Genomic DNA, 24,684 nt, shown 5'->3' on the forward strand with positions numbered 1-24,684 from the left:
GGCTGATGAGTCATGAGACATGAAGAAACATGTGCAAGCTTTTATTAGACAGAGACGTGGTCATAACAGGCATGGGTCAAACACTGGCAAACAGGTATATACAGGGTAAGACACAAGAATAATCCTAGGGCAAGCATGGGTCTGCGATGAGCTAACAGTATGCAGAGAGGTAGACATGAGGTGTAATCCAGTAACCAGAGCAAATGAGTCAAAACACAAGAAAGGGCAGAGCAAGGAAGAGACAAGACTATGAAGACTATAAACTGAAACAAGATTATGAAAACTAGAAACTAAGAAAAGACTATGAAAACAAACATGGAATGGCTTGGTATCACAGCTATTGCTAGAAGAGGGTTATGTGCAGAACAATACTCGGCGGTGTGTGAAATTATGTCCAATGCTTTTAAAGCGTGTCTGATTGACTGTGCCGTGTGTGTGTAATTGGTCTAAGGATGAATGCAGATGTATACCGAGTCACTGATTTATGACTCAGGAAGAGAATAACAGCATAGAAGGCACTAGGCGCATTCGACTTTAAGCAGCGCTGCACAGAATGATCACTGTATGACATTAAAGTACTGTGAGAGCGATTCGAATGCATTGGATCCGTGTGCTCTCTTATCGCTCTCGTTGTACTTTGATGTCATACAATTAAATGACAAAAAATAAATATGAAACTGTAATTATGCTTCCACTATTCGAGCTCGCTGATTAGTTTAAGAATAATCTGCCAATTTATCTAAGATATTTTTGCTGCAAATGCTACAGAACAACAAATTCATACATGCATAAATGGCTGTCAACAGGCTAAACATAAATGGCTGTCAACATGTTCCCTCCTGACTGCTTGCTCCACTGACTGTCTACCCGCTGCCGAGCTCTGCCTTGATCTGGTTTTCCCGTTTTGCTGAGCGGTGCCAGTCACAGTTATTTTCTATTCATTGCCAGTTCATTCAGTTAAGACAGTTAACAATCTAGCTTCTAAGTACTAAGTTATTAACCCAACAATAGCAGGGTCAGTAAATTTTTTTGCAGTGGGCCGCGCAAACATATGTTTTTTTTTTATGTGGGCCGCGAGTTGGAAAAGGTCGGTTCTAGAGAGAGGAATATAATGCTTTAAAAAGTGATCCCTGTCTTTTATTCCCCCCGTAATTAAACAAAAAATGTCCTGGAAAAGTCCACAAATTCCTGGAAAAATATAATTGAAAAAGATTTGGAACCCTGTAATTTCATTTGTGCTTTATTTATAATGTAGTGATGCAGAGCCAATGCCGCATTTGTATGTGCAATGGAAGACTGCTCACTACAAGCTCAGTATAATGGCTGACATGGCAGGAAAATTCATTTTTCTGAGGCAAGACACTTTTACTAAAATAACGTTAGAATAATGACATTGCCTTTTCAGCATGACGTGCCATTTTTACATTTCTTGATTAACAACTGTGCAAATTGAAACAGTTTTATAGAATTTAATTGTAAAGAATTACTTCAAGTTGCTAGGGTGTTATGGGTGGTTGCTAAGTTGTTGCTGGGGTGTTCTTTGTGGTTGATAACACATTTTGTATGATGCTAGCATGATTAGCATATCATTAGCTTGATGTAGCATATTTTACAATATTTTTATTCGGTTTAAACCATGGTTTAATGTAATTTTGTCTTGATTATCTTATTTTAACAATAATTGGAAGCAAAAATCATAATTTAAGATATACCATAATATAATTAATTGCATTGCACTGTGTGTGTGTGTATGTTTACTGACTGAATGTTACTCTGTTTATTTATAGTGTGGATAATGGAGGAGTGTCCATGATTACAGCTGGACTACAGAAATGTACGTATTCAAACACGCACACACACACACACACACACACACACAGCTGTAGTGATTGTTTTTGTGTTATAAATGTCTCTGTTCTTGTGTTCAGATGCCCGTTTACTCACGCTGGATCCAAACACAGCACACACTGAACTAGTTCTCTCTGAGGAGGACAGAAAGGTGACAAATGTGAGAGAGAAACAGTCATATCCTGATCATCCAGACAGATTTGATAATGTGTGTCAGGTGTTGTGTAGAGAGAGTGTGTGTGGACGCTGTTACTGGGAGATTGAGTGGAGTGGACGAGATGGTGTGCGTGTATCAGTGTCATATAAGAGCATCAACAAAAAGGGAAAGGGTGTTCAATCTGAGTTTGGATGTAATGATCAGTCCTGGAGTTTGTTCTGCTCTTCTGAAAGATACATATTCAGACACAATGACAAATATACTGATCTTCCTGCAGAGAACATCAGCAGTAGAATAGGAGTGTATGTGGATCACAGCGCAGGAACTCTGTCCTTCTACAGCGTCTCTGACACAATGAGACTTATTCACACAGTCCAGACCACATTCACTCAGCAGCTCTATCCTGGGTTTATGGTTTATCCTGGGTTTAAAGTTGGTTATGAATCATCAGTGAAACTGTGTTGATGAATCAAAATAAACTGACGAGAGGTTCTACCCATAATGCTTTGAGCTAGATAATAAATCAGTAACAGTGAAATGTTATAGTCTCTTCATGATATTAATACTGCAACTGAAATTCTATCACTGAAATAACATGTCTGAATAAATGTGTGTAATAAATCCTCATATAGACAGATCAGTGTTTGTGTGTATATGTGTGATTATTTTTATTATTTTTCATGGTGCTCTAGTTCCTTTATAGCCTATGTTCGCTTTTATGTTCTGGTGCTTTTATTTAGGCTTCAAAATTTATTAAAGTTATATTATTTTGAGAAGACTATCTTAATGGACAAAACATGCAAGTTTTATGAACTATGTTTGAACACAGAGCTTATTTTTGTGATAAACCTAAAAGCCTATGGAGAAATCCTATTGTTTTTTTTGTCAGGAGAACCAGTGTCATGCTAACAGCTGATCCACATACAAAGTGACGTCATAGTTCCACCAATCTATAAAACAACAGCAGTAAAAACAATCTAAATTTATATATTATCTAAATATATTAACAGTAACAAAGTCCCACTCGAAGGTATTTGCAGATCAATGACCAGGTACTTATCCTGCTTAAGTTTTTTTTTCTGGAAATTATTTAAAACTAGCCTTCAGGCTCTCCAAGAAAAGCATTAACGTGATGACCATCCTTGATGACCATCCTTCACAAAGTTGTTCATTTTCCAAAGGCAGTGTAGATGAAGGAGGTGGGGGTCAGCTTTGCTCGCCTTGTTGGCTATGAAGCATTCTGGTGTGTTGCTTCTGCCATTGACAGAAGCCACACCAGGATTCATCCTCCTGCAGAGCCACAAAAAGTGTTATTTAAACAGAAAGCTTTTTCCTTCCATCATTCTACATGGCACCTGTGATGCCAAGGGGGCATTTATAGATGTGTACACTGGCAATCCAGGAATTGTACATGATGCCCTTGTCCTGCGCAAATCACCCATGTACCAGCAGGCTCCGTATCCATTAGTTGGTCTCTTGCACTGCAAAAAAAAGCTTCGATTTTTTTGTATCGTTTCCAGCCAAAATATCAAACAATTCTTAAATCAAGAACGATTTTCTAGATAAGTAAAAATTGTCTTGCTTTAAGAAACAAGAAAAAAAAAACTGCCAGTGGGGTAAGAAAAATAATTTTGTTTTCCGTTTGAAATAAGATTATTTTGCTTACCGAAGCAAAATAATTCAAATGCATTTAAATTAATCATATTCTTCAATCTCTTAACCTTTAGCAAAACCTTAGCTGTTCGCCGTTGATGTCACACATTCATGTGCACATGCCCCACAAACTCAGGATCAAAGCCTGAGTTGACAAAGAAAGTTGATGATCAGTATGATGGTACCAACAAAGCCAGATTAGAGAGCTTTGGTTGTGTCAACTGTAAACTAATCCTGTACTCTGAATTTGTTCATTTACCATCATGGTACAGGCCCCAGGGGCCCGTTCTTCATACATTGCTTAGTACATCCGAGATCAAAGGTCACATCCATGATGATATAATCTCGCTAATCAGGATCCGGCTAATTTGGTTCTTCAAAAGTACATGTTGTAGATGATTAGCATGGCTGGATCGAGTTCTGAGATAATTTTACGTTCATGGTTTTGTTTAAAATGGGTTATTTATCGATACTCGAAACCACAATCAGCAGTGCAGTGATTGGCTGGTGGCAAGACAGCAACGTAATGACATCATATAATAATAATTACAGACATATAAAAAAGACGCCTGACGAAAAACTTGACAAGTTTCTAGACTTTTATAAGAAAACAGCCAAGTGAACAAAACTACATAAATGTTATAGTAGATAAATGAATCATTTAATCTTTATAACAGGTTTGTTATGTGACAGCATTAATTGAAATTTTTAAGTGTCAAGATCATAACTGCGTTCGACTTGAAGCTCGGCTACAGACAGCCGTCAACGAAATTGGCCAACAACAGTCGGGAGCGGAGTTGAAAACAGAGCCTTCAAGTCGGACACTTCTGGGCTCTTATAGTTTGCTGCATCTACCTCAGTCATGGCGGATCACGTGGCTTTTGCTTGCTTTATTGCAGACAAATTGGAAGCTATAGAAATGCCATTATTGATTAATGAATTTTAAGCACAATGAGCAATGAAGGTGAGTAAATGTTCAATGTAATAAACTTATTAAGTAAAAAACCTACTTGTTTTTATAAACAGTTTATGTGCTTGTATAAATAAATTAATTTTAAAGGTACTACCTGATCTGACATTGTTTTAGTTTTAACAACGTTTAGTGGTGTAATGTTTGGCTTCTTTAATCAGTAAATAGCTGTGTTTGCTATTGGTTTAAATACAGAGAGCTACTTGTTTTCTATTCATGCAAATAACCATGGAGTATTATTCCAAGTTCAACAATAATGTAAACCCTAACTATTTGAAATCTATCCCAGTTCAACATAAAACAGTAAAATGATGATTTTAGTTATTACCTCTGCTGAAACAAAAAAGGTTGGTTGGCTGGTCTTAGCTGGAAGTGGCTAGTAAGTGGCCAAAACCATTTTAAATAAGTAAATTTTTTAATAAATGTAAAACTTTTAAAATTGATTTTATTATTGTTATTATTTTCCTTCATTATTATTTGACTTTCTTTTATGTAAAGCACTTTGAATTACCATTGTGTACGAAATGTGCTATATAAATAAACTTGCCTTTCCTTAGCTGTGTATTTTTTTTTCATCAGGGACATGTATACAGCAAATGTAATTCATGTTTCTGTTATGTAGAATGATACCAAAAATACAGAATTTTGTGGAGGAGGCTGTCCCTCTATAAGGTCCCTCAGAATTTCTAAGTCATTTCAGGCTTTCCAAACAACAGGTGGAGGTGCGTATTGAATAATGTAAAAATTATTTAACTATTACAATTGTTGGCATTTTGTCTTGATAACCTATGTTCTTCCTGTACAGGATTTCATTACAACCCTTTGTCCTGTTTATATGAATTTACAGCAAACCAAACTGCCACTCACACATAGTGTTCTTGCCTGCCTTTGGACACTTGCCTATCAGGAGTCATACCGTGGGGTCGCAGACAGATTCAACATCTCAGAATCCACTCTTGCAAAACATCTCTATGAATTTTATTGTTATTTTCACATCTCCTGGCCCACAGGCCAAAGGCTGCAGATGTCAAAGTTGAATTTTGACACAGCAGGCATCCCCAACACTATATGTGCGGTGGATGGGTGTCCTTCCTACAAGGAGACCCCACTGTGAAAACCCCCTAGCATACCTGAATAGGAAACATTTGTGATAGTCAGTGGCGTTTCGGTCACATCAGTGTAGGTCACCCTGGGAGTTGGTTGATGCCAGAGGATTTTGTCTAACGGAGGTTGGACGAGTTCTTGAAGAAGATCCTCATACCCTTGTTCCATATAATTCCTGCAAATGCAAAGCATTTCAAATCAGTTCTGCACTCTCAGCATGCTGCATTCTGCATAATGTTTATCATGTTGCCATTATAGAGACCTGATTTGCAAAATCATCTAACTCGAACAAAGAGTATTTTTCTATAATAAAACTTTGTCAGTAATTTTTTGTAATAAGGACATTTCAGTATTTGACAAATGATACTAACTTATCACTTATCGGCTAACCTTATTTGACATATTAACTTTTGACAAATTCAATTCAATTTTCATATTAAATAAGAATTGTTTTTTCAAGACGTGGTGACTTTTCCTTTACTTTCTGAACACACAAAGGAAATTGGACTTCATTTGATAAATCTGAGTGGTAAAGTGGACAAACATGGGCAAAACATGTTTTATGGATATGTCGTCACTGACAACTGTTATTTAGAATTTTATAGATAAGTTAGTAAGAGATGAAGTGGGGTTTATGGAGTAAATTGAATTGAAATAGTAACTTACAAACAATGCAGAAATATAAATATTGAACACCAGTTTCAGAACATAATTCAATGTCAAACTCATTTCTGTCATAAACACACAATCTGAAACAAGTCTTTTGACACCTGTATCTTTTGTTCTTGACGTGACATTAAACAGTAATTTTTTCTTTGTTAGTTTTTTTTGAAAGTCTGTATATGAGCATTAGTGGTACTGAAGTTGTCAGAATAAACCTGAAACACACATGATTGTTGTCATGTGGTGAATTTGGCCAATCATGAAACAGCTTTGTCCTATCGGGTTGTTGCCTCAGCCTTTGCTATCCCTAAGTCAACAGTTCACAGGGATGTGCACAAGGTCAGCAAGGCCTACTGGGGCTCCATCTTTTATAAAGCCCTTGAGATTAGCCCAGAATTCACCCCATCATTAATTATCATCATTAACACCTGCACTTTTCTTTGTTTTTACAGTTTTTTTGGATTGCTTACACACTAAAATTAAAAGTAGTATACTATTAGCAAAAGCACATTGTCAACCTCACACTTGTTGCAAAACTCTACACACAGTGATTTGCAAAACACTAAACACACTTAACATACATTACACACAAAAATCTATCATGAAGTCACTTCCTTGCAATACCAAAGCACTGACTGTCAAATTACCGCACCGTCCAACCAATTGGTTCAACACAGTCATCAGGTGTGGAAACAATTGTTTGCTTAATTGTAGACACACCAATCAGGTGTATAAGCACTATAAAAAGCAGCAGGTGAGTTCATCTGTCTTCATGATGATATTTTTACAATACCTATTTTCCAGTCGAAATGTTCTTATCACACTTGCCACTGTGTATCGGCTTAGATTTGGCTGTACTCGCAGTCCAGCCTCCCTCACAATGGAAAGAGCCAGAGAAAGAGTAAGACGAGGAGGAGAACATGGAGGAGGACAAGGAGGAAGGGGAGGAAGAGGAATCAACAGAGGAAGAGATGGAGGCCATGCTGGAGGAGGAGGAGGAGGAAGAGGAAGACAAGAAGGTGCTCAAAGAGGACCCAATCTGACGAATGAGATCTGTGCGACACTGGTTGACCCATTGTCAACCACGGCCTGACGCTGAGGGAGGCTGGACTGCGAGTACAGCCAAATACACAGTGGCAAGTTTGATAAGAACATTTCGACTGGAAAATAGGTATTGTAAAAATATCATCATATCAAAAACATCTGCACGGTTTCAGTAACCGCTTGCAGTACTGCACTCTATCAGCATTTCTGTTACCTTTTCCTGTGAAATTACTGTACTATTGTATATTGTTTTTTTTCTACATAGGATTGAGGGTCAGGGACAACAAGGGGGAAGGCCTCCTATGTTCACAGAACAGCAAGAGAGGGAGATAGTAAACATGGTTTTGGCCAACAATGCTATAACACTCAATCAGTCCAAGCTAACATTGTCAATAACCACGTCAGTTTCAACAATATCCATCAGGTCTCAACATCAACACTGGCACGCATCCTAAAAAAAACATATTCAAATGAAGCAAATTTATCAAGTGCCTTTCGAGCGCAATTCCGAAAGGGTGAAACGACTGCGGCATGATTATGCAGAGGTATGTACTCCCTTTAGCTGTGTGATCTTGCATACTGTCTCATATCTTTTACAGTACTGTAATATGTATACTAGATCTACACTGAACTACACAATTTTGCCTGACACTGTTCTTCAGAGAGTTTTACGAATGGATTGAGAGCAGATCCAGCATGAGTTCATTTACTTAGATGAGGCTGGGTTCCACCTGGCAAGAACACGAAGGAGGGGAAGAAACATCACTGGCCACAGGGCTATAGTCAACGTCCCAGGGCAACGTGGGGGTAATATAACACTCTGTGCAGCAATTACACAGAATGGGGTCCTCCACCGCCATGCCCATATGGGCCCTTACAACACAGCTCTCATACTTACATTCTTGGACCAATTGCACAACATAACCGCAGCAAATCAAATCGATCATGTGGAATACATTGTTGTCTGGGACAATGTGTCTTTCCACCGCTCTGGTTCAGAACTGGTTTCATCAACATCCACATTTCACCGTCCTATATCTTCCACCATACTCTCCATTCCTCAACCCTATAGAAGTTTTTTTGTGCCATGTACTCCAGTCAGAAACATCATACAGCTCAGATAACAATTTGTCATATGTCATTTGAAAGGTCTCATTGAGTATAATTGTTTGGGGATTTGAATAAACTAGTGAGAAATTACTTCAAAATCAAAACAATTGCAAAACTGTAAAGGGCTAAGAGAAAGGCTACCTTGGTTCCAAATGCTGTAACTTTTGATTACTTCATGATATCACCAAAATATTTAATCCACTCACAGCACACATGAAAGAACATCACCAGAATTTTTTTTTTTATCCTACCATAATTATTTCATGAGATACTGAACATCAAATAAGAACATGAAAATTTTCCTTTGACCAGACAATTTTTTCTTAAATTTAAATCACCTATTTCTCAGCATAAGAATATTCAAATACAAAGATCCCCCCCCCCCCCCCCTAAAAATATAGAAAGATTTCTATCAAACAATACCAACGTTGCTGCAGTCTTGGAGTTATGGGTCATTATTTTTGTGTATGGCACTCAGAAAACAACAGTTTTTAAAATGCCTTACGGGGGTCAAGAGCTAAACAACAAGGCTTATTTTGTTACAAAATACTGTACATTTTGGATACTTTATGCTATAACCAAAAAAATCAGATACAGATACAGCTGAGGAACATAATCTTTAAAGAATTTCACTCCCTTTTTCTGTCCTAATATTACTACAGTCTTTGTGTTATGAGTTATTATTTTTGTGTCCCTCAGTAAAAAACATCAACTTCAATGAGGCAAAAATACCTTCAGGGCTTAAAGGGTTAAAGACCCTTAGCAGGGGAGCAGTCACTGAGCTAGCACAAATATATCCTCAGATAGCTATGTACCTAGGATGTGTCACACAGAATGGTGTTGAGAGTACATGCAAGAAGATGAAGAGTAAACAGTTTATTAATGAATCCACAAAAGGTAATCCAACACAGGCAGGAACAGGCAGTGGATTGTGAGTTCTTTTCATGAATAAAATAAATAACATTACCTGTCAGGAAAACTGCATGAAAATGTGTTCTCATGTCTGTTCTGGGATTTTTTTAGGCTTTACGCATGCGCAGAAAGCATATTTAACCTTCTTATGCTTCAGTGTGGATGACACACTTATGGAAAATACTTGAAAATGCTAGTGTAGATGGAGAGCGTTTTAATATCAAAACGTCATTTTCAAATGTATCCGGATTAATATAGACGTAGCCTAACGGAGAACTGAGGACTTGAGTAACAGACACAAATAAGGATAGCTGAGAGAACAGGTGAAAGAACTAATCAGAACACAGGCAAAACTAGCATATAGTGAAGAAAGCAAAACACAACTGAGACACAGACTGGACTGACACATTAATGGAAAGGGTTACCAGAAGAGGGGCCGACTGAAACTACCCAGACCACAGAGAGTGAGCTGTCAACAGCAAGCCAAGTTTGTTTACTTTCAACCATCAGGACTGGATAGGCAGGAGAACTTGTGAACAGTCATAGGCAAAATGCACAGGTTGTCAGTTTTGCGCTACTTACAGTGTGTTATGCATGCTTTGCGAGTATTAGTAGGGATTTGAAAACAGTAAATATTTGTCATAAGTTGAAACAGAAGTTAAAACAAGTTGTAGGAAAGAGGACAAATAAAAAGTTATACTTATGTCCCTTGCTTGTGTCATTGCCTGGTGGAGTTGCACAGGTAGAGTCGCTGTTCTTTATCCCCTTCAGTCTTCACATGAGGACATCAGTGCTATAATAACCTTTTTTTATTCCCATGTGACAAACTGTAATTGAATTGACTCATGACATTCATGGCATTCAGACATTTCACATATTCTGATCTCAAGTTGATTTGTCATTGTATTTTATTATTTCTGCACAAACAATAGAGAAAAATCTAATACATTTTTATAAAATATAAGAATTACATGCTCTCAGTTTGAAAGTCTATGTGTGTCCAGAACATCATGTTTGTGAAAGGTACTTTTCAAATGATTAGTAATTTTGATAATAGTTGTGCAAATGATATATGTGACATGAAAAAACAAGTGACATCAGAGGGTCAGTTATAATTTGTTTAAGCATCGAAAATACATAAGTGTTTTCTGGCGTGCCCAATAACAAAGAGAACACGTCAGCAGCCTCGTACGTCAACAGTCACAGCAGTCGCACTCATAACAGACCCGGAAGAAAAGACAAGTCGAAGTGTTTGTTATTTTTGGGCCAAAATGTATTTTCGATACTTCAACAAATTCTAACTGACCCTCTGATGTCACATGGACTACTTTGATGATGTTTTTCTTACCTTTCTGGACATGGACAGTATACCGTACACACAGCTTCAATGGAGGCACAAAAAGCTCTCAGACTAAATCTAAAATATCTTAAACTGTGTTCCAAAGATGAATGGAGGTCTTACTGGTTTGGAACGACATGATGAGGAGTCATTAATGACATAATTTTAATATTTGGGTGAAATAACCCTTTAATGTAATAAAGAAAAAAATACAACAGCTCACTGTTGTAATGTAATGGAGCTCAAAACGTTATGGGTGGAATCTCGTCAATCTATTCTCATTCATCAGCACAATTTCACAGATGATTCAGGATAAAGTCTAAATGCAGGATAGAGCGGCTGAGTGAATGTGGTCTGGACTGTGTGGATGAGACTAGTTGTGTCAGAGACGCTGTAGAAGGACAGAGTTCCTGCGCTGTGATCCACATACACTCCTATTCTACTGCTATCCACATACACTCCTATTTTACCATTCTCATCAAACACTTCTGTTGTAAAGATATCATCGTACACTCCTTTTATTCTGCTTTTGGGCTTCACAGGGAGATCAGTCTCTATGTTATTGTGCATGAATGTGTATCTGGCGGAAGAGCAGTACAAACTCCAGGACTGATCATTAGATCCAAACAAACACCCATTACCCTGTCCCTTCCTGTTGATGCTCTTATATGACACTGATATCCACACACGTCCACTCCACTCAATCTCCCAGTAACAGCGTCCACACACACTCTCTCTACACAACAGCTGCTCCCAAACATCAAATCTCTCTGGATGATCAGGATATGGCTGTTTCTCTCTCACATTTGTCACCTTTCTGTTCCGTTTCTCCTCGGACAGAATGAGTTTAGTGTTTGCTGTGTTTGGATCCAGTGTGAGAAAACGGGCATCTGAACACAAGAACAGAGACACTTAGAACACAACAATAACCAGTACAGCTGTGTGTTTGTGTGTAGGTGTGTGAGAGAGAGTGAGTGTGTGTTTGTAGACGAACATTTATTTAGTCCTGCTGTAATCCTGTATTCTCCTCCATGATCCACACTAGAAAACAAACACAGAGTCATATTAAGTCCGTAAAAAAGTTTTAGTCATTTTAAAAGATAGAATTTTCAACAGATTTAAAAAATATTAGGAAGGAAGCTTAAAAGATTGTTAGAGTGATGCTATGTGATTGTTAGGGTACTTGGGGTGGTTGCTAGAGAGTTGCTAGGAGTGGATGCTATGTGATTGATGACTGTTCTAATAGGTTGCTAGGGTATTGTTATGCAGTTGCTTAGGCACATCAGGTGATTGGTGGGGTCTTGCTATGCATTATAATGACATTTAAACACTGATTGCTTGTTTTAGAATGAATTAGCATGTCTTAAGCTTGTTGCTAGGCTTTGCTAGTGATGACTGATAGATATAAAGAGATTAAATGTAAATGAATCTATATGGCTTAGAAATAATAGTCAATTTGATGATGTGAAGCTTTCTGCTTTAAATGCAATCAGTAACTCATTTCTAATTCTAATTATTTTCTGAATTTAATGTGGGAATTGTGTCAGAATTTTCACCAAAATTAATATGAATTAACCCCCCCCCCCACTCAAAAAAGTAAGTTATGATCTTTTTTTCATATTATAATATATGTATATATAAACCAAGGATATCACAAGATGTTTTTACGAATATGAGCACAATTGTAAAACATGATATCGATTTTATACAAACAATCAACAAACAAGTGAATATACAGTGAATTACATTTTAGACACAATTTTTTATTTAATTTATTTATTTTGCTATTTCAGTAATGAAACTAGTTCCAAACAAATCCATAGCAAAACTGTTGTGCATTTCCAAGGCACAAGTGAATAGTTACTTAAAGGGGGGGTGAAATGCTCGTTTTCACTCAATATCCTGTTAATCTTGAGTACCTATAGAGTAGTACTGCATCCTTCATAACTCCAAAAAGTCTTTAGTTTTATTATATTCATAAGAGAAAGATAGTCTGTACCGATTTTTCCCGGAAAAACACGACCGGCTGGAGGCGTGATGTGTGGGCGGAGCTAAAGAATCACGAGCGCCAGTAGGCTTTTGAGTTGAGAGCGTTTGGAAGCTGTGACTTTACCGTGAGGAAAGCAGTTTTACTCACCGCATGCGGTTCCAACACACGATCGTGAGCCTTTTTCGTTGGAACTGCATTATCCTTAAGAAATAAACGATGTGCAAATCCAGCGTCAAACTGGGCCTTGTTTGTAAAACAAGCATCTTCGAAATGCAGGGGAACAAACACAAACACTTGTGTAAAAAATAAACTCCATCCACTGGTCCCTTAATGCTGTTTCTCTTTTGGTAATCTGTGCAGGGTTGTCTTGCCCTGGCAACCAAAAACACACTCCGTTTGTGACATTTCGCGACGCTCTCGCTCTGATCAGTGAGTCTGTGCTCAGCCTCTCAGTGCGCTGCTATACGGGAGCGCGCGCTCTTCCGGCAGATGTGCCCTTAGGACCCATATAAGGAAATTCCGCTCCATCTAACGTCACACAGAGCCATACTCGAAAAAAAACTTTCCAAAACTTGTGACAAACCGGAAGGAGTATTTTTGGAACAGAAATACTCCTTCAAACGTACAACTTAATTTTTGAAACTTTGTCCATGTTTAGCATGAGAATCCAACTCTTTAACAGTGTAAAAAACTCAGTATGCATGAAATAGCATTTCACCCCCCCTTTAAGGAATCAGCAGCTTTGAAAGAATCTTTGAATAGTCTACTGGCGTCTTTTGTTTGATATTCATATTCATTTTATGTTTCCATTATATTTCTATATTCAAAGTATTATTTTTTTAAACAATCTCAACAAAATTTATGCAGATGTAATTGTACCAGTTCAGATGCAGCTTCTTTGCCACCTCTGACTGGTTGGTAACAGCTTTATATAGGGTCTTATTAACCTAATTGTATTTACTGATTTTTCAGGCAGTAAATGTGGATCTTTCAAATGAATTTGAGGAGTGCTGGTTTGCTCTTGGTCTTTACTCTGTTCCAGCCTGCCTTGGTATCGGTCTTGTCTTGGTTTCGGCTTGGTCTCGGTTTAGATGGTCTTGACTAAAACATTAGATAAAATTAGTCTATATGGCTTAGAAATATCACATAAAAGGGAAACTTGATTGATTCTCTAGGGATTCATGGGAGTTTAAAAATGAATTGTGACTGTTGGAGTTTGAATGGAGTTTTGGAGTCTTAATTCATTTAAATAATCTGTCTAAATAATACACACTGCCAACTAAAAAAAAACACATGGGTTTATGGCATGTGATCTTGAGACTTGCTATGGAAGCAAAGACCCTAAAACGCATACAGATGAGATAATCTATTAATTACTATGAAATTGATTTATTTTTATATGTTATTAATATTCTACACACTGCAAAAAATACACATGATTATTCTGCTATGTGTAGGCCTATGTGGGACAGATTGGTAGGGACGCATTATTTTACTTTGAAATTTGGGACGATTATTTTACTAGATGGGTGGCAACCCTACTGTAAAGGGGCCGAGGTCCATCATATTCTTACCAAATCTAATGGGAATATTTATACTCTGTTCAGTCTGTACTTTACACAGTTTAAGAAAGCTTGACTGCTTATAAACAATCAGGGAAAATGAGAGTACATGCTTTGAAACCCTATGGACCACAAAATCAGTTGTAAGGGTCTTTTTTTAATTTTTATTGACATTTATATATGTAAGTTTTGTAAGGACAGGATAATATTTGGCCGAGATACAACTATTTAACCCCTTACTAGTAACCCCCCTTTTTTGGCATGGAGACAGAAATGACATACCCAAAATAAAAAGGTTTCTGCTCATGATTCTTTCTGACTAGATACATAATCAACCTTTGTTCACAAAGCTGACACTTTAAAGTTTACTGTTCAGGAATCAGAATCACTCAGACTGTTATGATAATAGAGATATATAAGCTCAAACATAAAAACAAAAATAAAAATATTAAAAACATATGTTTTAAATGTATTTAAAAAATTGTTGATGTAGGAAATGAGTTTGAAAACACAGTGTAGCTAAGGCCACAAGTCTTCCAAAACTTCATAAAAAATGTCATAATCGAATCTGTAAAATTTTGAATTTTATGAAATATTTTCTAAGGCCATGTCATGTGTGTTTTTAGAGAAGGCAAATCAGATTGATTTATGGCCCTTGTCATCTCTGTAAGATCTCACATGTAAACACTGATGTGTGTTTTATATGTGTGTTTGGCTGTGAAAACTGCCCGTTTCATGATTGTATTGTTCTCACCAAACGAGTCTTTCACACCTCCGCCAGGTATGACACATTATCCGCATTATTCTTTTATCATTATTCTTTTGTTTTTATTCCACCTTTATTAGCCTTGATTGTGGTTTTTCAGGCTTTACAAAGCAACAAAGCAGCGATCTCACTTCAGTCTCTCTTTGCATTTAGCCCTTATTTATCAAAAGTCTTACTATAAAAATACAACAAAACATTTTCTTACGACCTTACGTGAATTATTGAGACAAAAATGCATTATGAAGAAGAAAAGCACCTGCTATTAGTAGCATTGTAGCTAACGTTAGCATCTAGCTACAGCAGACAATTTATGAAATTATTAATACACTTTTACTCAAAACTCACTTTAAACGCCGATCGAGTGTTTATAATAACTTCCTTTAGCGATCAGGGGTGGAATTTGGTCGTTTACTGTTGTAAAAATATATTATATGTAGCCTTTTTGATCGCTGCACAAGTTAGCATTTCCCATGTACATTTTCGATTTTTTTTTAATAAAAACGCCCCAGATCTCAAGAAATTCTCATACCAAGCTTTACTATCGTAATCGCGGGTTTATTATTTGGATATTTCGTGTGTACAGAGGTGTTTCAGTGTTGTTTTGGCCAGATAACTACCAGGAAGTGTGCAGGAAGCATGTGACACGATGTGGCGGTGTCCATATATGACACTGTAAGATTGACACTTGCAAGGCCCAATCAGAGTCTGAGTCACACACCGCACGAGCTGACACCACTGCGCACACACACAGATCGCTGGGAGAGGCTGTTTATCATCAGATCGCGTAAATCCGTGGAAAATGAATAGAAATGACGATTCTGTCTGAAGAAATATGAAGTAAACATCAGTAAATATATCCATATATCTCCGCAGATATGCATCTTTGGTCTAAAAATCCTTATTGACGCTGTTCAGTGAGTCTATGTGAACACAAATAAACCGCTCTTGACGTGACTGAATATGAGTGAGTGATTAATTTCTATTCAAAATGTGGCATAATACGGATTTATTATTTTGCACTTCTGACATAAATCACTAAATATCTGTCACTGCAACAATGTTTTATCAAAATATTGGTAAAATATCGAAACTAGAGTCTTTAAACTTTCAATTGATGCACAGTTTGTCCAGATGAAGTAAGACAGTGATGTTTAATGTGCTGTGAAAGTGAAACAATAATAAACTGGGGCCGTCGGCGATGTTCGCACGTAAAGGGGTTAAAAATCTAGAATCTGAGAGTGCTAAAAAAATCTAAATATTAAGAAAATGTTCTTTTAAGTTGTTCAAATGAAGTTCTTGACAATACATATTACTTATCAAATATTAACTTTTAACCTTTTAACTGTCACCCCCATTTTTGAACATAGAAGTGAAAGTAAACTATTCACACTTAAATTGCTGTAATTCATAAACGCTTTTGAATACAGACCACAGGTTGGTCTCTTTTTAAAGAAGACAATCTGCAGATTATTGCAGAAGTGAAATCATTAAAAAAAAATGAAAGCATTAAAAAGTTATAGAAGTTTAAATTTACTGTAAATACATTTATTATTTTATTTTTATTATATTTTATATAAAATAAATATTTTATAAAATATGTTTTAATCCAAAATTGCTATAAAATTAAAGCCATATGTCTAAATAAGTTGTGTTCCAAATTTGAAGTTGATATAAAAAAAAAATGTAGGTTCATATGCAATTTTGTTTAGGCGTTATACCACAAAAAGCCACCGGGGGTCATTGAAACTCCATTGAATTTTTTGGATGCATTTGTTTGTCACAAATGTATCAATTTCTCTCTCAATATAATGTATCTATGACAAAATAACCACCAAATATGGAATCTTGAGACTCAGACCTTTCCAACGATATGTATTTTGTCAAGATTATGAAAAGTTTAGATTCTAAAAGACCGTAATATATTTGGAATATGACCCCTCCCACTAAGGGGGAGGACCACACTAAAACATTTTAAAGTACGATTTCCATGGTAACGCAGTGTCCGATTTCAAAATGGTTTCCATAAGATGAATTTGGAGTATATAAGCTTTCAAATGATATATCATTTATGATGATTACTAAAACATGTGATAGGGAAAAAGGAAGCGGAATAGATTTTTTGTGACAAAGGTCAGAACTCCTGTTATGATGTATATGTTTTGAGGTGCACTCTTTTTATAAATTAATCTTTTACTGTTCCTTCATAATTTTTAACAACATAACGTGGTCAAATATCTATTTAGGAGTCTTAGACCTTTCCAATGATATATAGTTTGTCATGATTTGATTAGGATATAATTGTAATATATTGAAGTAAATTTAGGCGTCCCGTATACAGGACAGTGACATTTAACAGGTGAATATATTTATGGTAGGAATTTTTAAAAAGATGTTCATGGAACATGATCTTTACTTAACCCTCTGAAGTCGATTAACGCGTATACGCGTTATGAGGCATTTTCTCCTGATAACCCCGAAAATAACTTAAATTACACTTTCAGTTTTGATCGTACAGATAAGATCAATACATCAATTGAATCTTTAAAGGGTCTACTTTTTTGTATAAAGACATAAGAACAACAAAACTTTGTGCATCTATAAAATAGAGATAACAAACAAGGTGTGCTGTCTGCTGCCTTTGTCTAAGCTGATCTTCATTTAGACCCACATCATTAAAGGATTGTTGGCCGGCATTAATTAGATCAGCTGGAACTGGGAAAACTTCCCATAACACCCCGTGTATTTTTATAATGGTGAGACTATATTTGGTCTCCCAGTCTCACCATTATTATGAGGTTAAAATAATCAGATAGCCCCAGTCCATATCTGTATTCAGACAGAGGTGGACCAGCACCCACCTCAATAAATCGCTTCATGGTCAGAAAAGGCCTCATTAAGATGAGCCCTTGGGACAGATCCTAAGTGAAACCCTCTGTGACTACAAAAGTCCCCGGCACAGAACCAAACCCTATTGCCAGCTATTCCAGGATCAACTAGGACTGATGTGCAGCAATGTTTTTTCTCCATTTCTGTCACCTGATGGAGTTTGGGTTCCTTATCTTTCTGGCTTGTTTAGTTAAGAGCCTGAAAAGTCACTTAACTTTTAGAAATGTACCAATATGACTGCACTGACTAACAGCAATCGGATGAGAACAAAGATTGAACTGAATTAAGCTGCACTGTCATCTTCTGAATGGATGCTTTGCAGCTGAATTGCATAGAGACTGGTATTGAACTTAATTGTATAAAGCACGATAGAAATATAGGTGAATTGATTTAGCTTATTTTTTGGTGGCATTTGTGTTCCCTGTGTTTTCTCTCTGTGTTTTCCTCTTTGGCTCCTGGAAGCTGATCACAGAATCTGATAAACACTTTCCAGAGTGCTGTCATTGCACTTAGCTTTTCTGTTGAAACGGTTGTGTATTCTTATGGGTGAGTCTGAGTTTGTTTGAATTGCTCTATAATCTTAGGTAATGTTAATTAATTTATTATGAAAATGATTCCAAACTGTAACTTGTAGTATTTAAAGTTAAGACTTTTTGTTCTACATTTACAAGTTGTTAATGTTTGTGACTTAATTTATCACTTTGAAGATGTTTGTTTCTACCTTGTATGGAAGCTGTAGGAGAGTAGTTTCACTCCTGAATCTCCTGGGTGATTGTAGCTCAGATCCAGCTCTCTCAGGTGTGAGGGGTTTGAAGTCAGTGCTAAAGACACATAATGACAGCCTTTCTCTGTCACCATACAGCCAGACAACCTACAAAAACACATCACATTAGTTTAATTATTGCATATATTATATATTGTATAATTTTTTGTACTGGACTGATTATTCAATAAGAACAATTGTTCACAAAAAAGTTAATTTTACGCTCATTTAATATTGTTAGAAAGAAACAAATATTCCCTAAAATCATTGGACATTATACACCTTGCATTTAAATACAACACTAAATAAGGCATTAAATCTCTCATGCAGACAATAGTGGCACAATACTGCTCCTGAAATCTTAGTCAACAAAGTAGTGAATGAAGGATGACAAAGATGCGATTTAAATACAAAACTTCTAACTTCATGTCCTAAAATGAAATAAGGTGCATGCACACTTGTAAACATAACACTGAAATCTGCACCTCCATGTTCAGATTCACCATTGATTTACAACTCTGTAATTAACCCTGAAATGTACACAACAACGAATAAGATAATCGCCATGACACCTATAGCATCAGCTGTGAGACAAGACTGGTAAATTTGCAGCTGCGGCTGGTCCAAGGTAACATCTATCGAAGGCCTAAAATTACATAAAGGGTGAAGTGCTTGAAGGACGTGAGGCCAGGACCTTACATTGATACTTACCTCTTGAGGAAAAGATCAAATCATTTGTATGCCAGTGGCTGAGGAGGGTTCTGAGAACCTGAAACCCAACTGGATGCAGTTTGCCACAGAAAAAAATTTCCAAGGCTTCAGACTTCAAATGAAGTGGACAAAGTCCAGCAGCAAGAAAGAGTGGACAACGGTCAATGCAGACCTGAGTAAGACCCTGAATGAACTCAGAGGAACAGCAGTGAAGAAGCTGGATTAAATGAGCAATTTGATCTACTCATAAAGGATGGAAAGATTCAAATTAAAGGAGAGAGGCTAGAACAAGCTTTGTAGTGTTTTTCCCTTGTTTGAGTGTGTGTGTGGGAAGGAAGGAGACCAGGGTTGGCTGTCTGAGGCTCGTGAGTAATTTATTTATATCCAAAACAAAACAATCGCAATACATGCACACACTCTTAATCTCTAACTTGTGATGTTGCTCTGACTTCAGGTTTCCGCTTTCCATTTCCACACGAACCAACATTCCAGTGGTTCATGTGGAGGCAAATTAAAGTGATTTGGAAACAAACAATACCATAAACATGGAGAGCTAATTCCAAAGCAAAATTATGCCTTGAACATCCACCAACTAAGAAATTAATCTCTTGAATGCTGAAGGAAAGATATTCTTTAGCATTGTTGTTCAAAGGATGACAACATTCCAAGCAAAAATATGATGTTATAAGTGATCAGTGCCCTAAGAGCACACATATATGGTTCTTTTGCATAGAATGGATCAAGACATTTGGGGGGCCCAGGCAAAATATAAGAATGCGGGCCTATAAATTTGCACACATTTACCTGAATCAACTTGATGTTTTAATCTCTTTTGTAATGTTTGCTGCTGCACAATGTGCCCCATGGTCTTGCCCAATGTTTCTAAATTTTTCATGTGCGTTACAACTCAAATTTCCAATTTGGGACATTTTACATTTTGTAAATGCACTAAAATTCAAAATACAAATAAAAGGTTCCTAATATTTCACTGTAACACACTCCAAAAATGTTGGGACTGAGGCATAATAAAAATGAAAATATAATAAAATATTTATAGAATATCCATGTTAAACTGTTTTTAAACAGTTCACAATGTGCAATTGAATTGGTAATGGGTGAGGGAATCATGATTAGGTGTAAAAGGGGCATCTCAGTCTTTGCCAGAAAACCTGGATAATGGCTCATCACTTTGTACCAAATTTCATGACAGAATTGTCAGACAAATGAAAACTAATGTTTTTCAATGTAAGATTGCAAACAATTTAAGGTCTTTAATCAATCAACTAACCTAATACTGTGAAAAGATTCAGGGAATCCAGAGGAATCTCAATACATTTAGCACAAGGCAGGAATCCACTGGTGAATGTGCTTGACCTTTGAGCCCTCAGACGTGGGCTGCTGCATCAAGAAAAAGCAACTTCAATCTCTTATACTCTAGGGGAAAACTATACATCAATCCTATGCAGTGTTGTCACTGGGTTGTCTGGGTTGGAGCTAATTTCAGATAATCAAAAAAAAAGTTGGAATGTGCGCTGTATTTAGATGAGTCCACATTTCAGCTTGCTTTTGGTTAATAAAGGACAAAGCAGATTTTCATTAGTGTCAGATGCAAAAGCAAACAACTACCATGGTTTATGGGTGCATCAGTGTAAATAGCATGGGTGACTGGAATATGTGCAAAGGTACCACTGACATGGAGCCATATATCAGGATTGTACAGACATGTACTGCCATCAATATGATGTCTTTCATGGGAAGTCCATGGTTATTAGATCAAGACACTGCTAGGTCTCTTTCCAAATGTGCCACAATCATAGGGAAATGTGGATGTGACTGACTGGGCAGCAGAATTGTCTCGTATTGAAAATGTATGACCCATCATGAAAAGGAGAATCAGGAAACATGGACTATAGAATGATGACCAGTTTAAGTTTCGTATCAAGCAAGATTGGACAAAGTTTGTATGCAAACCTTTATCAAATAGAAGAATCAGAAAGAAATAAATGGTCTGTATTTCCCAAATATTACCAACATGTGGATGTGTTTGACTCTGCAGCCACTTTGGATGACTCTTCTGTCAGCATTCAGAATTATGCAGAGTATGTGACTGGGTACATTAGCACTTGTGTTGATAACTTTGTACCCAACATTAGGGCAGTGCGATATGGACAAAAAAAACCTATCACGATTTTTTGATCAATTTTGTGATTTCGATTTTAATCACAATTTTGACACACACAGGCATGCTTAACAGTCATAAATGCATTCAGTATAAATTTGAAACATATTTCCAAAAGAAAACCAATAAGAGCATTATCAAAAAGTTGTAACACGTCTCTAGAACAGACTTAAGTCAACAAAATCTAGACATATGGCAAAAATTATAATAATAAAATAAAACCCGTGTTCAGGGATGGGAATCTTTTTTTTTTTTGCCATGCATAGGTCATAAAGCTCACTGTAGCGGTGCCTCAGGTGTTATATGTTTTGCCCAATGTATTTATTGCCCAAGGTACACACATACTCTGTCTGCAGTGCGTATACAGTAAGTTTTGTGTATGCGGTTCAGAAGCAGCAACGAGAGCGCATTATTGTAACGTGAAAACACATTAAAATAATGCACAAGCACGAATCTATCCGCTCGCACGCAGATTTCCTTTGCTCTGTTAACAAAACCAGACGCTCGTGCTCGGATCATTGACTGTATAAGGCTCAGATACACGCTGCCTTACAACGTGTCTCCTCTCGAGGAGTCAATATTGAGGAGTCAGTATTGCACTAAACAGTATTCTAATGTCAATACTGCACACTCGCACAAACAGATGTACATAGTCTATATTTCTTGTTTTTGACATAGTTTGCACTCATCTTGGCATTCAATGTGGACAGCAAAGAAAGAATTTCATTGTACAGGGAAATTTGTTTTTCCTCACTGTACACGTGACAATAAACACTTTGAATCTTGAATTTATTGCCAAATCTATTTACACACAAGGCATTCATCTTGGTGTCTTGTGCTTCCAGTACAGAAAGTGGCATAGTGCAGACCCAGTTAAATGATTTTACACTGTTCAATAAAGTTTCACAATCTCAGATTTTCACTATATTTTTTCTCTATTGGGGATGCATATTCCACCTTATAGCTGCCATCTATTAACCTGTATATAGAGTGTTATATGTCTTGCTTATGTAAGTCACACTGTGTTTGCTCTATTACAAAAAGTTAATTAGACTTAGTTACAGACACAAATCTGATGTTTAAGTTACCAGAAAATGTATTTAATGTATTTGTTGTCAACTTAAGCTTGTAAGTCAGGTCAAATGTGTAATATTCACAGAGACAGACCAAACTTTATGAATATGTATGATTAGCTTATGTACTAAAAATCTGTTCATTTTCTTTTCATCAGTTCTTTAAAATGTAATTTTAAACATGACCGAGCAATGCACTGAAGAGATAGAACCATAGAAACAGGCTATGCACACAAGCCTCAGTCCGACTGTGTTAATATGTTGACATCCTCAGACCTTAGCCATAGTTCTCATGCATTTAACTGGTCAGGCTGGTTTAAACATCGCTTCTGGATGCAATAACGATTAAAATTTTTACCTTTCAAATAATGATGTGAGTCTTTTGTGAGCTTAGCTCCATTCATAAGAGAGGCATATTTAATCCAAATGTGTATAAATTTAAAACATTGTTTACTTCACTTCGATTCAAATCCACCCCCCCCCCATTGACACTGGGAAGCATATGTCCTCACAAATAATTAAAAATGAACAAATAGTCCCCACATAATTTGACATTCTTCCTACAAAAAGGATTTAATGTGAGCAGCATTTACTGCAAACTGATTGGCTGAGACACAAGTTTCTTGATTGTTAATGAATACAGTGTGTATTCAACACACTGTGGGTACAAATGATGTGTTGTTCAACAGTTGCTTTGTCACATCCAGTGTTGACAGACCTCAAATGTAGACATTGTGTAGTAAAGGCTGGAATATCTGTGTCTGTCTGTCTGTTTGCATTTTTATTATGTTGAGAACCATTCATCCAATTGATTTCACGCATGGTGGGTGTATGCGACGTTCAGAATTAGTAAACTTTTAATAAACTACAGAACAGCACGAGCCAGAAGCAGTGTGCCTAACGCAGGCAGGGCTTTTATGCTCAGAGAATGGACACTGCAGTGAGACAAAACACACAAGTCTATTTAAAGCAATACTTTTATATAGACAAATTATTATTAGGCTGGGCTACTGTACGTTTTTTATGACTGCCATATCTGCAAGTATTTCCAAGCATATTAAGTGCACGTTTTAATGTGTAAATGTACATGTTTAGGGGAAGTCGTGGCCTAATGGTTAGAGGGTCGGACTCCCAATCGAAAGGGTTGTGAGTTCTAGTCTCGGGCCGGACGGAATTGTGGGTGGGGGGAGTGCATGTACAGTTCTCTCTCCACCTTCAATACCAAGACTTAGGTGCCCTTGAGCAAGGCATCGAACCCCCAACTGCTCCCCGGGCGCCGCAGCAGAAATGGCTGCCCACTGCTCCGGGTGTGTGCTCACAGTGTGTGTGTGTGTGTTCACTGCTCTGTGTGTGTGCATTTCGGATGGGTTAAATACAGAGCACAAATTCTGAGTATGGGTCACCATACTTGGCTGAATGTCACTTCACTTCACTTCACTTCACTACTGATTAATATGCCGGATTAAAGCAGTTTGATTTTTCAAACTTGATGTTCGGTTGTGGTAGGCCAGTTTCAAATCACATATTTGGCACACTGCCTTTGTCTTGTCCTCATTCAATGTAAAGTGCTTGTATATGTGTATATATATATATATAAGCCTGCAAATTATGTCTCTAGTTCTGTCATTCCAGTGAGAGACAAAACTTAGTGGCTATAAATTGTGTGAGCATTTTGTTAATTATGTAATGTAAACCTAATTACCTCAATATCTCCAGCTTAGAGTTTGTACTCTTCAGTCCTTCAAAAAGAGCCTTCACTCCTGAATCCTGCAGGTCATTGTTACTCAAGTCCAGGTCTCTCAGGATGGAGTTTGATGATTGTAAAACCAATGACAAAATCTCACAAGATTGAGCGGTGAGATTACAAATGGAACATCTGAAAAGAAAAACACAGTAATTGCATACAGACTACATACATTTTAAGAGTGTGATTTTTAGTAATTAGCTTCCAAAA

At 36.9% G+C, this 24,684-nt stretch overlaps 2 protein-coding genes across 4 annotated transcripts in view; one reads left to right on the forward strand and one right to left on the reverse strand.

Moving 5' to 3' along the window:
* The window catches only part of LOC127955921 (NACHT, LRR and PYD domains-containing protein 3), a 33,171-nt gene extending 30,531 nt beyond the window's left edge, over window positions 1-2,640 (forward strand). For 2 of the 3 annotated variants that reach the window (XM_052553568.1, XM_052553569.1), the window contains 2 exons: window positions 1,788-1,834; window positions 1,929-2,640. In XM_052553568.1, the coding sequence (XP_052409528.1) occupies window positions 1,788-1,834; window positions 1,929-2,470 (589 nt within the window). In that variant the 3' untranslated portion in view covers window positions 2,471-2,640. The remainder of the gene's footprint in view (window positions 1-1,787; window positions 1,835-1,928) is intronic. The other variant, XM_052553570.1, reaches the window with a different exon arrangement.
* A 6,597-nt stretch (window positions 2,641-9,237) lies between these two features.
* The window catches only part of LOC127955911 (NACHT, LRR and PYD domains-containing protein 3), a 59,346-nt gene continuing 43,899 nt past the window's right edge, over window positions 9,238-24,684 (reverse strand). The window contains exons 9-12 of the mRNA XM_052553538.1: window positions 24,433-24,606; window positions 18,726-18,875; window positions 11,795-11,841; window positions 9,238-11,690 (exon numbers count right to left, since the gene is read on the reverse strand). Coding sequence (XP_052409498.1) covers window positions 11,086-11,690; window positions 11,795-11,841; window positions 18,726-18,875; window positions 24,433-24,606 — 976 coding nt within the window. The 3' untranslated portion in view covers window positions 9,238-11,085. The remainder of the gene's footprint in view (window positions 11,691-11,794; window positions 11,842-18,725; window positions 18,876-24,432; window positions 24,607-24,684) is intronic.

This window comes from Carassius gibelio, chromosome B4 (genome assembly GCF_023724105.1).
Source record: "Carassius gibelio isolate Cgi1373 ecotype wild population from Czech Republic chromosome B4, carGib1.2-hapl.c, whole genome shotgun sequence".
Taxonomy (NCBI): Eukaryota; Metazoa; Chordata; class Actinopteri; order Cypriniformes; family Cyprinidae; genus Carassius; species Carassius gibelio.